The 18,201-nt window shown below is 37.6% G+C and overlaps 2 protein-coding genes and 1 pseudogene across 4 annotated transcripts; 2 read left to right on the top strand and 1 right to left on the bottom strand.

Moving 5' to 3' along the window:
- Nucleotides 1–215: 215 nt before the first annotated feature.
- LOC147279262 (cyclin-A1-1-like) lies at nt 216–3,992 on the top strand. The gene is made up of 10 exons (XM_086251029.1): nt 216–574; nt 1,294–1,672; nt 1,791–1,927; nt 2,255–2,347; nt 2,495–2,628; nt 2,731–2,806; nt 2,912–3,022; nt 3,284–3,433; nt 3,553–3,687; nt 3,807–3,992. Exons 1-10 carry the CDS (start codon nt 332–334, stop codon nt 3,864–3,866), a joined length of 1,518 nt encoding a protein of 505 aa, XP_086107155.1. The 5' UTR covers nt 216–331; the 3' UTR covers nt 3,867–3,992.
- A 296-nt stretch (nt 3,993–4,288) lies between these two features.
- LOC147279261 (uncharacterized) lies at nt 4,289–6,948 on the bottom strand. Of its 2 annotated transcripts, XM_086251868.1 has the most exons (2): nt 4,772–6,945; nt 4,289–4,586 (listed from the first exon to the last, which is right to left on the bottom strand). In XM_086251868.1, the coding sequence occupies exons 1-2, from the start codon at nt 6,861–6,863 to the stop codon at nt 4,492–4,494; spliced, it is 2,187 nt and encodes a 728-aa protein (XP_086107994.1). In that variant the 5' UTR covers nt 6,864–6,945; the 3' UTR covers nt 4,289–4,491. The 2 variants fall into 2 exon arrangements, with proteins under 2 accessions (XP_086107994.1, XP_086107995.1); XM_086251869.1 differs by having other exon boundaries at nt 4,289–6,948.
- A 5,239-nt stretch (nt 6,949–12,187) lies between these two features.
- LOC147279260 (chloroplast processing peptidase-like) lies at nt 12,188–15,821 on the top strand (annotated as a pseudogene). Its single transcript, XR_015123446.1, has 6 exons — nt 12,188–12,500; nt 14,255–14,317; nt 14,406–14,473; nt 14,773–14,874; nt 15,228–15,295; nt 15,531–15,821. The product of XR_015123446.1 is annotated as a chloroplast processing peptidase-like (transcript).
- Nucleotides 15,822–18,201: the final 2,380 nt, after the last annotated feature.

Genomic DNA, 18,201 nt, shown 5'->3' with positions numbered 1-18,201 from the left:
AGCGAGAAAACGGAATGTGGTCCCCACCCCTGTCCGCTCCTAACGAATACCGAGCCAAACCAACGGTCAGGATCTCCCTCCAATTCAAATTATCCAATCTCCCCGCCTTAAAAGTATAATTAAGCAATTATTAAATATCACTCACACAAAGTCACAAACCCTCTCATCAGTCCTCTCACACTTTCTCTGCTGAAAACAAAGACACTTTTCTTACACACACTCTCCATCTCTCTCTTTTTCTTGGGTTTGAGCTTTGCTTTCTTGGTTTTGAGCCAAGAAGGGGTTAAAGGGAGCTTCTTGGACCAGAGCTTTGAATTGGGTTTGATCCAAAATGTCGACCCAGAAGACCCAGAACCGCCGTCCAGCATTTCCTTCGTCTTTGGCGAAGAGGCAAGCTTCTTCTTCATCATCTTCGTCTTCATTGTCGTCGGCGAATGTTGGAAATGGAAAGGTTTTGGGGGCAGCTGAGCCGCACTTGGCCAAGAAGCGAGCGCCTCTCAGTAACCTGACGAATCGAAGCAATGTGGCCAACAACAATGCTTCGCGGAGCTCAGTCGTCCCACCTTGCACTTTGGTATGTGCAAATTTGGTTGGTTTTGTTTTTTTTCCCTGTTTGGTATATGCGAAAATGTTGGAAAGAAAAGGATCAGACACATTTTGAATGCTTGCTTCTCTTTGTTTGATTGTCATGTCTATCTTTCAGTACTTTTGTCTTTTGGTGTTTTCTCTTTTATGAGTTTTTCTTAAATCTCTGTTTGAATATTTGTCATTTGACTTTGGGTAGTTCAAATTTCTTCTGTGTATGATTTCTTTATCACTGATTTTCTGATCTTTGCTGAGAAACGTAAGAAAAGGAAAGAAAATAAACTTGCAGTAAAGAAAAAGAGGGCAAATAAATTGATTAACTTAGCATGTAAGCTGAGTTAGACACAACCCATCGATTGTGTTATGACCCAAAAGAGGAAAAAAGAAACCATCTTATGTGGAATGATAGCACTAGAAATACTCTGTACTTCAAGTGATAGCTCGGATTGTTTCTATGTATTTGCTCATTCGATCTTCTAATCATCTATTCTAAGTACTCAATGTGTGCTTTTAAATGATAGGAAAGAAAGTTTCTGAAGATTTCATTTCTGCTTTCTGTCCCAATTTCATTTTAATCAATGCATTGATGTACAATCTTAAGTTTTAAATATGTCTTGGACTCTTGTGTTTTGAGAAGCTTCCTTATTTTAGATTTACAATGTCTTTAGAGGATATCACAATCTGATTAACTGAATTTCATATCTGAAGGTACCATGCACAAGTAAGATTGCCAAGGTGAAAAAGGGACCTCCTGTGTCCACCAGTACCAAAGGCATCTCAGGGAGTAATGTACCTGCATCCTTCAATGTTAAATCAAGTGCAGTTGTTCCTTCAAAGGTTACATCTTGCCAAAGAAGTGATGAAGCTGTCCCTATCACAGCTGCTATACTTGGCCCATGCAGCATGGATGTTTCTCCAAGTAAATCAGATGGCAATTCAGTTTCTATGGATGAGACAATGTCAACTTGTGATTCTTTTAAGAGTCCGGATGTTGAATACATAGACAACAATGATGTTCAAGCAGTTGATTCCATTGACAGGAAGACATTCAGCAATCTCTACATTTCGGACCATGTAGAAACAACAGGTTGCATATTCTAACAAAACTTTGAATTTCACTTGTCTGTGTCACTTGTCTTCATGGGTTTTAACTACAATTATTCATTTTTGCTTCATTTCTCAATTTGGTATTGATCTGTTTGCAGGTACTGTTTGCAATAGAGAAGTACTCGTGGATTTGGAAGCAGACAATAATGTTGTTGATCTCGATAACAGTTTCATGGATCCACAGCTTTGTGCAACCTTTGCTTGTGATATTTACAAGCACTTGCGTGCATCCGAGGTTTGACATTTCTTCCCATGTTACAGTGTGTATGAGAGTTCTATATGCCCACACTTCCTAGAATAAGTCAAATTGAGAACAATGTGTTTTAGCTATATTTTTAGAAATTACTTGCACACCATATCAGAAGTTGGTTCAAGCTGACACTATAAAACTACAAAGTTGCTGGCACTTGTATGTTTTGCAGACAATTTGACAGACAATTTCTTCAGTGCATATGTAGACTTATATTAGAAGCTTTTTGTATTGAGATTATTCTATGTAAATACATTTTCTGGATTTGTGCTTGAAGTCCTCATTCTCATTGATTTTTACCATGAATTTTAGGCAAAGAAAAGGCCTTCTACAGATTTCATGGAGAAAGTTCAGAAAGACATAAATCCCAGCATGCGTGCAATACTAATTGATTGGCTTGTGGAGGTAAATTACATTTCTTGATCTTTGTTGGCATGAATTCAAACAAGAATGAAGAAATGGAAACTTCTATTAATCCATTTATTATTACTGAAAACTTTTAAGGGTTTAATTATATTCCTGTGAAGGCTGAAATTCTAATTCCAACTGCAGGTGGCTGAAGAGTACAGGCTTGTACCTGACACATTATATTTGACTGTGAACTATATAGACCGATATCTTTCAGGGAATCCGATGAATAGACAACGATTACAGTTACTTGGTGTTGCCTGCATGATGATTGCATCGTAAGAAATTTACATAGATCGATATCTTCAATGTTCTATTTTTTTTCCTGTTCCCCTGTACACTAAGTGCATGATGTTGACAAGAAAAATTTATTTTTCCAGAAAATATGAGGAGATCTGTGCACCCCAGGTGGAAGAGTTTTGCTACATTACTGATAACACATATTTCAAGGACGAGGTTTGTTTTTATCCTACTATGGCTGAATTGTTCGATTTTAGATTTTTCCTCAAGTTACTCATATTCTTCCTAAGCTGCATTAACATAAAAGTTTAAATGCTGCAGGTCCTGCAAATGGAATCTTCTGTTTTGAATTACTTGAAATTTGAAATGACAGCAGCAACAACTAAATGTTTTTTAAGGCGATTTGTCCGTGCTGCTCAAGGAGCTAATGAGGTATCTTTTTGGGACTTCTGAATCCTGCGTGTTGGTTTTACCTATTTTCCCTTTGTGTAAGACTCAATAAATCATGTCTTAAGCATAAAACCAGAACACTTTCATGATAATATACTGTTAGTAAATGGTGTCATAATTATTCGACAGTAATTTTCTACTGGAGCATGTACCTGTATAGCTGTAGTTCTTGTTTATGATGGTCATAATCTCTACCCTGAAAAACCTTGCTTCTTTGTGGTGGTTTTGTTTTCCGTTTACTAGGTTCCATCAATGCAGTTGGAGTGCTTGGCAAACTACCTTGCAGAATTATCTCTTCTAGAGTACAGTATGCTTTGCTATGCTCCATCACTTGTAGCTGCCTCTGCAATTTTCCTGGCCAATTATATACTTACCCCTTCAAAGAGACCATGGGTATGTGTCCTGTTAAGATTTTCAAACATGGTTGGTTACTTTATTTGTCATAACACTCCCTTGTAGCATAGACTTATTCAATCTTTAATGTTTTCAAATATGGTTGTTTTTGGAAGCAGAATGCCACCTTGCAGCATTACACACTTTACCAGCCATCGGATTTGCGTGACTGTGTCAACGATCTCCATCGCCTATGTTGTAACAACCACAGTTCTAGCTTACCTGCTATTAGGGAGAAATACAGTCAGCATAAGGTATGCAAAATTTCTCAATGGGACTCACTCTCTCTCAAACACTACATGCTTACTTTGTGCAAAAAAGTACAGATTTATGCCTCAAATGACATTTTTTTTTTGTTGATTTTCTGCCTCAGTACAAATATGTGGCGAAGAAGTACTGCCCACCAACCATACCCTCAGAGTACCAAGCATAACTAAGAGCACTACTACTTTTACATTACTACTCCAATGCCCTGTTGGATGAGATGGGGTTTCTTGTAAAAATATTGTTGAAAGAAAATGAAATTGTTAGTGTATGACATTCAAATTTGGCATAAGTATCAAACCTGATTTAAATTTTAGATTTGCAATTTTCTCACGTTTGTCACTCATCATTTAAATTTTGTTGTTGAACAACTCCTTTTGTTTTAATCCCTCCCTCATTTTTAGGGGAAGTAGCTCAAGCCACCTCAAGTTGTTTAGATGCTTTACATTTTGTTTTTCTTAATAAAATTTGTGTTTCTTACAAATTTTTTTAACTTATTAGGCTTCAAATAGGTTGTCAAGGTTTTCGATTCTATAGTCCACCTCCATGAAACCTTCAAATAGGCACAACCTGAGCCCAAAAGCAGGAGCAGAAAGAATCACCAAATGCACTATGGTCAAAGACCAACCCCATGTTTACAAAGAAGACTGTTTACATCACAAAAACTAGACTATTTATAGTACATTACAAACAAGACTATTTACATCACAAAAACTAATTGAGTAATTATAATCATCATAAGGTCTGAGCTCTAGATATTACAATACTGGGAAGCTGAATAGGAAAAGTGATGTTTATAGCTTTGGGGTTGTTCTGTTGGAGCTGATAACTGGCCTGCCAGCAATAATAAAAGGCCCTCCACTCGTAGAGTTATGTGACTGGATCAGCCCTGTGTTGAAAGAAGGGGCATTGACGATTTAGTTGATCCAAGATTACAAAGTTACAACATACATTCTGCATGTACATTAATAATTTGATAATGTACATGCTAGCACATATTTACATGCAATAAGGTAGTAATAGTAGTAATACACAAAATTAGAAATTGAACCCATAAATGATAAAACTACGCACCACATTGAGGATTGTTTAAGACCCAAGGTGCAACCCCAACAACATCAAAGCTTGGCATCTTATTGAGCCAATGCAAATCCTCAAACTCACACCCAGGCCTATGAATTGGCCACTCTACATCACTGGGCCTAATGAAATTGGGGACCCACACAGGTGTCCCATCCTCATATGAATTGTGTGTCAACCTCCTAAGATCAGAGCCGTCCAATTTAACTGTATAGATCTCACCATAAGGCTGATAATGATGTGGGTTCGAGATTGGCTCAGCTGATATAGCTGCATAATCCGAAGTGAAAACTAGGCTCTTCCCATCTGGGCTGAACCACGGGTGGTTGGTCCGCCCACCCAACCCGCTTTGGATCACTTTCCTCAACCCGGTTCCATTCGGGTGGATCACATACAACTCGAAGCTCCCACTACCCGGGTGTTCCCGGTCCGAGGCAAACGCAATCAAATCACCGTCCGGAGACCAATTACACATCGTGTCCGTCCACGGACCCTCCGTTAATCTATGGACCCCACTTCTCTCCCCATCCTCAGCGTCCATTACATACAAATTCTTATAACCCGAGCGACCCGACCGGAAGACGATCCGTTTTCCATCGGGTGAGGCTGAAGGGAAGGCATTATTCTTCCCATTAGTGGTCAACTTCTTAAATCCCATTTGGTCAACATCATCAACGGTGATGGCGATGATATCAACCTCAGTGCTCTCGGAAGCAAATTCGGGTCCGGCTCCAGCGTATAGGACCCCCTTTCGCACTGGGTCCCATGCCGTGGAGAACGCAGCTCCAGGATACACCTGGCGCCGGTTCGAACCGTCCCGGTTCACGACGTAAACACCCGGGAAGTTGACGTAGGCGATGAGATCACCTGCAGGTGAAAATGAAGGGAACGAACCGTCAATTCTAAGGACGGAGAGGTTTGGAATTAGGCTGTGGATGTTCTGAAGAAAAAGCTTGGGGCTTTTTTGTCCATTTCCGTTGCTTCTACACTTGTGATACCCGACCCGAGTCGAATCGGGCGAGATAAACGGGTTGAAGTGGTGGGTTTGGGGGGAGACAAGCCGGGTCAACTCCTTGAACTCTTTCTTCACAAGGTCGAAGAGCTCCACGTGGCGAAACGTCGAGGTGGGTCTTCTGGTGGCCACGGCTATGAAGCGGTTGTTCCCTGGTGACGTGGCGGGCGTGAACGCGTGGAGACCCGCTGGGGTAACTCGCTCAACCACCACTGAGTCAATAGAAATCGGTCCCTCGCTCGGTAAAATAGCCCTGTAAACACTCCACCACTGATCCTCACCTCTTCTGTGAAAGTAAAGCGTCGACTCGTCGACCCAACTCGGCCAGCCACCGTGTTCGACCACCTTGACTCGCTGAGTCCCGTCACGAGTCAAAAACACATAGATGTCCGTACTGAGTTCCTCGACCTCACCGTCCCAGCCCTTTGGTCCGTACGAAACGGCCGCCGTCCAAACCCCATAGGGTGACACCGCGGGGCTGTAGTCAGCGACGCCGTGCGGAGTCAACCTCCGAGTCACGCCCGAGTTCAAGTGAGTCGAGTACACCGCAACTGAACTCGTTCTCGGCACGCCCGGGTCTTGGTGAGTGGACACGTAGACCAAATACTCCCCGGTCAAACTCGGCCTGTCTTTCATAGAAACCCGATTCGGACCCTGCTCAGAACCCAACAGTGGGACCTGAACCCGGTCCAGGACTTCAAGGGCGGACCTTCTTCCTCTGGTGCTCGGCGAAGTGTCGTAGTAAACGGCGTCGTAGTATATGTTAGAGGAGCCGTTCCGCTCGGTGACGTAGATGATTTGGAGAGACGGATCGGGTCGGGTCGCGGATTGGAGTATGGTTTGGTTGGGGAAATGGCCGTTGAAATTGATTGATTGGCCGTCTGTGATTTGGGTTTCGGTAGTTGTGGACGGTGTGGTTTGAGTTGGGAGAGTGAAGATGTCGAAGTTGTAATCTAATCGGCCGAGCGTGGTGAAGACGATGCTGGAGCTGCTGGAGGCGTCATAGTCCGCCGCTGTACTGAAGAAAAGAACCAGAAGATGGAGGGACCAACAGAAAACTGATTCGGGTTTCATGCTTTGCTTTGCTTCTCTGGGGATTCAGTGAGAGAGATACTGAGAGTGTTGTGTGTGTATTGTCTGTGTTCTTTGGGAGTAGGAGATAACGTGGTGTAGAGAGGAGTGGATCTTTCCACGTGGCAATATGTGAGACGTTGATATGGGATAATTTTATTAGGTGGGCCGCAATTTGGAATCCTACGTGAGGTCGATTCTTATCCTTGTGCGATGCTTTTATTTGTCTTTTAACTTATATGAGCTGGATTTTTATGGTACGTTTACTAATTTTTAATTGGAATTAAAATAAAGCGTTGGATTTTGATTACGGATTACGCTTTGTGTTTTCTAATTGTATATAAGTAAAAACAAAAATAGAACTCATATGATATCAGGAATTCAACTTTTTATTTTGAAGAAATTAAATTCTTAGATGAGATTGGTATTCTGATTGCTTGCTGGAGAAATAATTCATTAAGAGTATTTTTTTTGAGTGCCTCTATTTGGACCCAATGTTTTTATCAGTGGTCACAACATACTCTTTACACCCACATTCATTTTTAAAAAATATTAAAAGTTATTAGTACACCTAACATATTTTTCTAAACTACTCGTACTAAAATTCAACAATTAAACTTAATATCACACTCAACAATTCTACTCAGCACACCCAAACCCAATACCATCACCATCACCATCACCATCACCTCCCAACCCCAACCACATCACCAATTGTTTGATTTTTTTTATATAAATATCGTACGTATTGCATTATCTAATGTAAAATTATATTGTTCCAGGTTGAAAGAATAGTTTTGAGTATAATATCAATGATTTCGAATGCAAGTGATGAATCTCCTGCGAATGCTGAAGCTGTTGTAAGTGCTTCTTTGTTTTGTCACAATTCATTATTTTTTTTCACAAGTATCCTCTACATGTTGATTATTATATCTATGCCATGCATTGATAGTCAAAGTCTCATGTTCAAATTTGTTGAATGTTTGAAATAGTGAAACCTTTTCTTAACTTTTCCCTACAACTGATATATGCAAGGAGTGAAATTTCGAAAATTTCGGCGAAATTTTGCCGAAATTTTCGTTTTTTTGGGATCCCGAAATTTTATCACATAACCCTTAATTTTCGATAATATTTCGACGAAATTTCGCTAATATTTCGGCCGAAATTTCGACCACTCTTCAAATGCATTTCTGTGAAATTTCGTCGAAATTTAAGCGAAATTTGACGAAATTTCGACGAAATTTCACTGTGCCTATTGAAATTTCGCTGTACACCCAGCCCCCCCCATTACTTCACTCTTCACCTTATCTCTCTCTCGCCTTCCCGACTTCACCTTCCAAGGCCCAAGACCACTGGCGCATCCCCCACTCGCCGGCCATCCTCCACTCGCCGGAAACTACCTAGCCAACACCACTCCTTGGGGCGAGATGAGGGTGAGGGTGAGGGTGAGGGTAGGCTTATGATGGAGATGCCGAGAGAGAGAGAGAGAGAGAGAGAGAGAGAGAGAGAGAGAGAGAGAGAGAGAGAGAGAGAGAGAGAGAGAGAGAGAACCACGGGGGAGGGGGTGGTGTCTGTGAGAGAAATGAGAGAAAGGGGAGTACTGGTGGGAGGCTGGGAGCCTGGGACTACTCACAGTGAAGTCCTTTTTTCTTTTTCTTTTTTTTTTCTTCTTATTTTCTTTACTCCAAACAGTGGCAAATCTCTTGCTGCTCCTTTGTCGGTGGCTGAGATCTTTCGGGAGCACTTGATTGGCTGATCGGGACTGTCCGATGGGTTGAGCTTTGGGAATCTTTTCAATTTTTTTTGGATTCGCCACGTGAGGCTTTGGGTGGGCTTGTCTGTGTTGTCAGGGCGGTAAGGACTTTGTGTGATCATGATTGTAGCCACCAGATTTGAGATTTTTTACTTGGTTGAATGATATGATAGTGAACAAAATTTTACAGTGCGTACACGAAATGCAAAGGATTTTTATCTCTAAATATCGATGGGTTCATATTTGCCTGGGAGCAGTTTGACTTTTGGGGCAAAAAAAGAAAAAACATGATAAAGAGAAAGAGAACTTAAAGACTTAGAGTTAGAGAAGTGAGTCACGAACTCATGGTGAAAGAAAATGAAGGAAAGACAAAAAAAAGTAAAAAAATAGAAAAAATGAAAAAAAAAAAGATTTTGAGTTTTGTTTAATTATTTTTAAATCCTAATACATTTATATTCTTTAAAAATAGGTCATTTTTATGTAATTATTAAGTAATAAATAATTTTATAATAGTATTTATCTCCAACACACATTATATTTATTTAATTCATGATTTAATATTGTAATATAAATAAATTTGAAGTGTTATTTATAAATTATTAATTAGCAATTCATTTCTTTAACAGTATTTACCTCCAGCGCACATTATATTTACTTTATATCACTTGAAACCTACTATATAATTTGATTTCTTTAATATTTTTTATCAATGTAGTAGATAATATCTTAAATAAACATATAATCAAGTTTCATTCAAAATTTCCGTATTTTGATAACAATTTCCGTCGTTTTTGTCTAATTTTGTCGAAATCGAAATTTTAATCGAAATTTCCGCTAAAATTTCCGTCGAAATTTCCATCGAAAATTTCCTCGAAACCGAAATTTTACTCCTTGGATATATGTATTAGTTCTCATTGTGGTCATTTTTGTTGAAAAAAGACATGTTCGGTTGTGGCCTGCCGAACGGGATTGATGATGTTCGGTGCCTCTTTGCTGAACTGTATCCTAAGTGTTCGGCATTGGTGCACCGAACATGTTGTGATTTCAGTTTTTTAAAATACGAATTTTTTCGGTAAAAACACAATGAAATGTTGATAATACCTCGTTTGAAGACTCCCAATCGCGACTTAAGCATCCATTTATCAATATTATGTTTGTTCGTCTTGATATGGAGAATGTTAGTGCAGTGGAGTTTAGGGTTTTATTAAAGAGGAGAGGTGTGTAAAGATGTAGAGATGAGTGCATATGTTGGGTATAAAGAGCTATTGGGTATACTAATGGTGTTGGATATAGTTTCAATTAATTATTTTAAAAATTTTAAAAATTAAATGTTTGTCCTTAACAATTAATTTACATTATAATAAATTTAAAATTAACATTTTATTAAATTATTTGGACTACTGAAAAACATTTAGTCCAAATAGGGGCACCCATGTTTTTTCCCATTATACACTCACATTATTTCTCAATAAATAGCCTAATTACATGGAAAAATACTCAATAAATACAAAAGTTGAATGTAGTGTTTAAAACAAACTAAACAATATGTTTACTATTTCAGCTAGTCACGGTGGTGTTATCTCTCGTTATGCTTTCAGATTGGTTTAGAGCTAATAAAGTTGATGTCTCTAAACCTTCCACACAGATGGTTGATTTCCATTAGTGGCCTTCATCTAGAGATTTTCTTAAGCTCAATACTGATGAATGTAGAAACTCCTTTACTCGTCTATTGGTGCTGGTGGTTTATTGAGGAATTGTAGTGATGGTTGGCTTGGGGCTTTTACCCCAAACTTTGGTTATGTGTTGGAACTTGGAAGCCGAGCTATGGGGTTTGTTTTGGGGTCTCTATCTAAGTAGAAAATGGTGTTTCTTTGCTTCAAGTTTAGAGTGATTCCTCTCTTGTTGTGTTGGTGGTTTCCAAGGACATTGATGATATTTATCCCTTTAGCCTTGTCAATAATTGCAGGATTCTTATTGGTGATTTTGTGAGCTGTTTGGTGAGGCATGCTTTTCGTGAGTAGAATTCTTCTGCTTATTTATTGAATTTCTGGTTTTCAATATATTTATTCAAATATACTATTTTTTTGTAGTTACATAATTTACATTCAAGAAAATCAAACTTTATTCTATTCTAATTTTAACTCATTATTAACTCACTCTCATCACTTGGGGTTAATCCTGAAGACTTGCTGCTAGTGTTCTTTGATATGATATTGTATAAAATCCTTTTAAATAATCAACATGTAATCTTCAAGGATGCAAATAGTTATGAGTAATGTTACACATACCCACTATTTTCCTAACTCCACCCCACACAAATTTTCCAATGTCACGAATTTCGTTGTAAATATTGATATTTACGTGGTTGCCCACACTTATGTATTTAGGATTTTTAAGTAATTTATATTTAGATCTTTGCATGAAAGACATGTGGTGCAATAATATGCATCCACCATGCATGATCACAAGAAATGAGTGGTTAGAAGTTTGACACACCTAAGGACAAGTGTCATACTGTGGAAGACAAGTGTTAAGATGCATGCATGGTGCATGCATGCATGCATGTTGTCATACAAAGAGACCACAACAACCTTCACTTTACATTTAAAAATGAAACCTAATGAAAAAATGAATAATTGTTCCTATTTTTGAGAACAGTGACAAAATCAAACATAAGATTTGGCTGGGCTGTGGTGGAAAAAAGCTTACCTATAAAAGGGGTATGGGTAGACTTAACATCTCATCTCATGAGATATGTTTAGTCTATTGAAAAAAAATTTATGTGATGAAGTATTAAAAGCTTATGCGTCATCATTATTGGGCTGATATACCAAATTAATTATATTCATATTACTAAAAGTTTCTCGCGTAGCTAGTCCATCCCACAAAATTTCTTTTTCCCAAGTATATTTCTGAAGTCACAGCACACAGCCCACAGCCCACAGCCCATAGCCCACAACCCACAACCCACAACCCACAATCTAAAATTCATTCCATCTTAAAATCTCGATTCTATTTCTAATCAAGAATTGAGAAAATATAGTTGGTGCATGCCATGTAGCAAAGGTCTCTACTTTTCTTTTCTGTCTTTTTTAGTTCACTTTTATGTTTTATCCTTTCTTTTCCTAGCAAAGGTTTCTAATTTTATTTTCTGTCTTTTTTTGGGTCTGATGGGTTTCTAAATTGTGCTTCCATTGAATTTGGGCATTTAGACTGTCTCATATGGGATCATAGATTATCTTATTTTTTGTAGCGCCAGCAGCCAAGTGACACTTGGCCGTTGGTCGTTAGCACGAATGACGAGTCAGTGTCACTAACAGTGGGGGTTGCACAGAAACCAATATGCCTCCGGCTGTCTTCCAAACATAGAAACTTCGCCAGCAAGAATACCCGGTCAGTCAAGTCAATGTATATATATATATCCATTTCCTCACCTTTACTCTCTCTTTCTCTCCGTCTCTCTGCTTCTCAAGCTGAAGCAGAGTCTCTCGTGGCCATGGTGATCACAATCACCTAACCAAACACCACCCACAATCAAACACCTTGCTTTCTCCCAAAACCCTTTGAAGCTTGAAGCTCAACACCCCCTTGGGGCCACATTCTAATCCTCTTTCCCTTTCAATTTTGGGTTGTTTTCATTTCTTGCAATCTTTGTAACAATGAGCTTCTTGGGCCCTCTGCGTTGTACCACTGCCTCATTACCTACTCTTCGCTGCGGTGGATGCCATGCCAGAGTTGGGAGTTCCTCCGATGGCCTGGCCTTGATGGGTTCTTGAGACTCTTGGTGGTGGTGCTTTTTGTGGACTATGTGTTCTGAGATTCGCTTCATACCATCCTCTTCTATGTACCCGACTCTTTGTGTTGGTGATCGAGTCATTGTCGAAAAGGTGAGCAGATTTAATTGCAAGTGTAGTGGTTTTGGCATTTCAAGGATTGTGGTTTGCTTTGTGTTCTACAGAATGTTTCAGACAGAACGAATATATTTGCCTTTTTTTTTCCTTTTTAATGAATAGTACATGCTATTTTATATATATAAACCTGGTAGATTGTTGTCTACATGTTGAAATCTTAACTTATTTTGAGCAAACATCTTGGTTGTGAAGCATATATGATGTATCTTATAAATGCTTAATGTTGCAAAAGAACCCTTTCAGCCTCTAGTGTCTAGAAATCCTCTTTCTTACTGATTTAGATATGCTATCCTTTTCTTTGGCATCACTATCACTTGCATTGTTGCCTTTGTGGACTCTGTCTTCACCATCAGTGTCTTCATCCATTAACCTTCTTTTAACTACCCTATATGATCCGAATAAATTCCCACTGCTAAAGATAGACTAACCACATTCATTATTATTTGCCTTTACAAATATTGTTGTAATCCACCAATGATTATTTCACATCAAGACCAGAATCGATTGGTTTTTCTTAGGATAGTTAACCAAAAGTTACATCTGGTAGTTTGAGGACATACGATAAGATTGTCGTCATAAATGGTACACAGAGACTATTTGCTAGCACTCTATGGATGAGGTTCTTTTTATACAGTCAATGTGTAATGTGCATCAATACTTCTATGCTAACATTGCTTTATAGGTGTAAGAATATAAAATAATTGTTGGTCCACATCCTAACTTCTAACTTTTTAGGAGCAATGGTAAACCAAGAAAGGCAGATCCTAAGTTTATGATATCAGAGTAGGAGATTCTGAGTTCAAATCATTGCAATTGCAATCTCCCAACATAAGTAGAGTATCGCATGCTGAGTAAATGTATTTCATAAGTATTTGTTATATACAAACCGCAAAAAGCTTTTTATGAATGATATGTAGTCATTCAAGTAACTAACATTACGAATTGAGCAATTCATGGTTTCAGTGTATTGCTTGCTGATTTAATTGGTGCTTTTATGTTGCGTACAATTATGCTCTTACTTCAACCAGGACCACCAAAATTTTTTTTTTGAGATCCTTATGATGATACTGGCTTTTTCTGTCTTTCTTCTTTCGTAATTTTTCTTTTCATAAGTACTTGTTATAAACAAGCAGAAAAAAAATGTCTGTTGAATGATAAGTAGTCATTAGCTGTAACTAACATTATGGAATGAACAATTCATGGGATCAGTGTATTGCCAGCTGATGCGATTGGAGCTTTTATCTAACAAAGTTGAAAACCAGTAGGACAAAGAGTGGAAATCCTACAAAATTCCCTCTGAGAAACATACTTGTTTGAAATAGTAACATTTTCCGTTTCCCAAATAAAAAACAAGAATTTCTTTATCCAGTTTCCTGAAATCTACCATTTTATACTTGTGAATTATACAAGTCTGTATAATTGACACAACTGCTGCAATGATCAATTCACTGGGCCATGCCATAGATCATACCACTACCCCTTGAAGCTATAAAGAATGTTCAAACTTCTAGAAAAATCTCAGGAATTCAGTCCCTGCTATTGCTTCTAGTCTCAGTGTTAGTTAATAATATTAGAGTCATCAGAATCTCTGTTCTCCCCTTCGTATCCAGGAATAGTGTGTCTTTCTAGTTTATGATAGTGATTAGAACCTAGATTAATGTATTTAATTTTTTGTAATTATTGTTGATCTACCATTTGTTTAACATTGCGATTGCTGATAAATTCTTCAGGTGTCATATTATATTAAAAGTCCTGCTTTGCATGATATTGTAACATTCTGGGATCCAACACAGGGTTTGTTTTTCATATGGTATAGAGCTGGGCTGTCTCAGGGAACCATGGTTTACATTTTACTCAAGTCTGTTACTTTTTTGTCATTAGCAAACTGGAGATTCAGAACAGATTGTCTTCATAAGAGGATTGTTGCAAAAGCAGGAGACTTGGTTGAGGTATACTAGTTACAGTCTTCTTTTAACACTTCATTACGAATGTGATTAGGCTGCTTCCGTTTATGAATTGGCTGCACTATTCCGAATATGCTGTTTTTCTCAAGTGTACATGCTTAATTGAAAAACAGTTCTTACATATTATTTGTTTTGAAAATGAAGAATTTAATTGTGCCTCCAATCTCTTTTCACTTTTAATCATTAGGATATATATATATATATATATATATCTATAGTACATATACTCTCACCGTACCATTAGGTTCATTTAATGACACATTTTCCTCTAACTCCATGTGCAGGTTCGTAATGGGTGGCTCTATGTCAATGGAGTTGCACAGAAGGAAGATTTTATAGCGGAACCACCCACATATGTATCAAATTTTAACTGTGAGCACCATATTGTTAATACTTTGTGATTCCATTTACTGCACCTTTTTGGAGCAATTTCCAGCATACTGTTCATGAAAAAATATTGTGTGGGAATATTGCTCATGAACTTCTGTGGAAAATTATTCAAATTCAAAAGAATAATAAATATAGTTTCATGTAATCTCTGCATGTTGTTATTCGATGTAAACAGATGTCAGAAAAGGTTCATGGCACCCATCATTTATATTTGGGTTCATCATGGGCCTTTGATAGTATACAGTTTACTTGGTTCACCCCTTGACTTTTCATGTTAATTGGTTTCTCTTGATGCTGCAATTTGCAATTGTTGATTCACACATAATTTAAACTCGTATGAAATTTGCAGTATGTGCCTGAAGGCCATGTCTATGTGTTGGGCGACAACCGTAATAACAGCTATGATTCCCATGTTTGGTTAGTATTCTCGACACTATCCCTTCTTTATTATTTTCTTCTTTTCCCTCCTGAGAGGTGCTGATGTTTTGAAAGGATGTCTTGGAGCATCCAAGAAGAAACCCCCTTTAGAGGGTGTTGAAGCTCCGTGCTTTTTGTTCTATATGTGTCTTTTGATGTGAACTTGAGACTCAATGTTTTCGTGTTCTTCCTTCTCTTATTTTCTAAATCTTTTTTCCATGTTTTCTATGAACAGGGGATCCCTTCCCATCAAAAACATTCTTGGAAGATATGTTGCGTGTTGCCACAGACCTTCACGCCGCTGACGTGAGGTGGTTTTCATCTGTGGAATTCAGTGCTTTTGTGCCAATCTGATATGTGATTCCCTTTAGCATTTTCATTCAAGCTACTTGTTGTAATGATGGTACTCCTCTTTATCTATTCATCTGTAGTACAATGCCTGTAACTTACTGGTAGATAATTGACAGAAAACTGAACTTCTTGTGAATGCTTTATCCTAGACATCTGAATACTGTGCTTGCTTCTATTTAAGCTTTGATTCCTATTTGCACAAAAAGTATGGTTCTAACTTCTCTGACCTACCAATTAATTTTAGAACTTGGCAGGTTTAAGATTTATATATTTTTGGGTGCTGGGTTACCCTAATGGAAATAAATGAACCAACTTGGATGTGTGTGTGACTAGCTCAATTAGCTTATAGCCTTATACCAAGTGGATGGAATTTATATGTACTAAAATATAATATGCGAAATCTTTCTCAAACTTTTTGGAAGGTAAGTTCAATAAGTATGAGAATCTAACCAGATGATCTGTACCCACCAAGCGAAAAGCTTAACTTTAGCTTTCAAAGTCCCAAGTTGGGCTATGCCTAAATTCGAAAGTACACAAACAACCTACAAACAATGAATTCAGAAATATCTTAGTAAAGTGCAACCAGTACTACTTAGATACCTAGCTAGAGATGTGGACATTGGACAACGTAACAACCCTTCTTTCTCTGCTTGGAATCGGATAATACGGCATAATTTATCATCAAATAATAGTTGAGAGTGATTACGAAGTGGAAGAGAGAAGAAAGAGAGGAGTTTTGGAATCTTTGCCATTGGTCTTTTTGGGCCACTACGATGAAGCATTTTAGAATGTTGTTTCTCCTTGATAAAATCAGCTGCTGACTGCTGCATGTGCTGTTGCTGAAGCATTTTTTTTTTTTTGGAAGACTTAAAGTCCATTCCATTTTTTGAGTTTTTTTTATATTAAAATCGGTAGTGATTTAAGATTTTTTAATCAAGTTCTTTTATTTTTCTTCTTGATGGCTTTATGTTAGGTTTTAATTCCCAAATTTTGGGCATGCAGTCTCTACAAAGCCCACTCTACATCCTAGGAGGAGAAATACCCTTCAAATCGGTGGAGAACTTTATTATAAATTAAAAGAATTTTCTTGTAAATTTTAAAACACCCCCGATCTTCATCTAAAAATTATTTTTCTAAAAAACCCCAGCCTAATTATCTTTTTTTTGTTTGATTTGGACTAATATTATATATATTATATACTTTGCCAAATGCCAATAATCGATTTATCTACATGTCGGGGTTTATAGATTTGGACCCAATCTCAATCTGTTGTGTTTGATGAGTCTCAAACTCTCCACAACACCACAGCCATACAAAATGTGAGCAAATTACAACAATGGTCTTATTATTATTTTGGTTCATAAACTTGTTTTTTAATTCTATAAACCGTGAACTTTCACATGTGTATCACTTAAGTTCATTTTGTCGATCTATCCAATTTTTTTCATCAATTTTAATCATGTGTTAAACATGTGAGTCTCTTTGAAAGGTTAATAGTAACACACATCCTCTTTCTTCCTCGAACGTGATATACATGATTGAAAAAGTTAATGGACTATAGTTCTTGAATTCTATAATTCAAAAAATAAGTTATATAATTGACTAAAGTGCTACTCAAGCTAAAGTTGAAAGACCATTGTTATAATTCTCTCTAGAAATTATATACGGCACAAAACACAAATCTTTGTATACCAAAAAAATAAAGTAAGAATAGAAAAACCATTGTGGTCCTAACTTGTTTTATTGTTTGTTTGAAGTTTGGAGAGAGGGAGAGAGATTCATGTGTACCAAACCAAGGAAGAAAACGTAGGCATATATATGCATGAGACACATGGTATGGTGGTGAAGAGAAGAAAATCAGTGAATGCATGGTCAACCACGCATATCACATACCCATTACCCATACAATTAATTATAATTTAAACAAAAACATACATTCTATTCAATATTTCAATCAGGGTATCAGACTATCAGACTAGTGGGTGTACAAGTGTCACTGTGGCGTGCGTGTGAGCGTGTCAGTCTCACTCAGTGTAACTGAAACGACGTCACAAAAGCGATCGTATGATGAGACGTGGAAGAAAATGCTCAATCATAGACGCCCATAGTTGCCCGCCGTATGTCCATCGCTTATTTCTTTCTTTCAAAATTCAAACGGGTCCTACTATATTACATAATCGTTGACTCATTAATCACCTTCCTATGAGCTCTCTCTCTCACTCAGTCACTCTCAAAAAAAAAAAAAAAAATGTTCATGGAAATTCCAAATTGGATTGTTTTAAGAGGAATTTCAATTTCAAATCTCCAAAGAAGAAATATGCAACTATGACTCTTCTATGCCAAAACTACTTTCATTTTTTCTTCTAATGTTGATACCTAAAATTAATTGAACGGGAGAAATACTATTGTAAAGACATAATCAGAAAGTATTAATTTATTTGTGGTTCATGAATTTAGAGTCTTAGTCTACGTCCACCAAGAGTATTATTGAATATTTGTATTCTCACTGCTATGATTACAAGTTTAATTATACATGTGTTACAAACGTGAAAGAG

Source organism: Dryas octopetala, chromosome 7 (assembly GCF_963921425.1).
Source record: "Dryas octopetala chromosome 7, drDryOcto1.1, whole genome shotgun sequence".
Classification (NCBI taxonomy): domain Eukaryota; kingdom Viridiplantae; phylum Streptophyta; class Magnoliopsida; order Rosales; family Rosaceae; genus Dryas; species Dryas octopetala.
The sequence above is the reverse complement of the archived record's forward strand: the minus strand, read 5'-3'. Positions and strand labels throughout refer to the sequence as shown.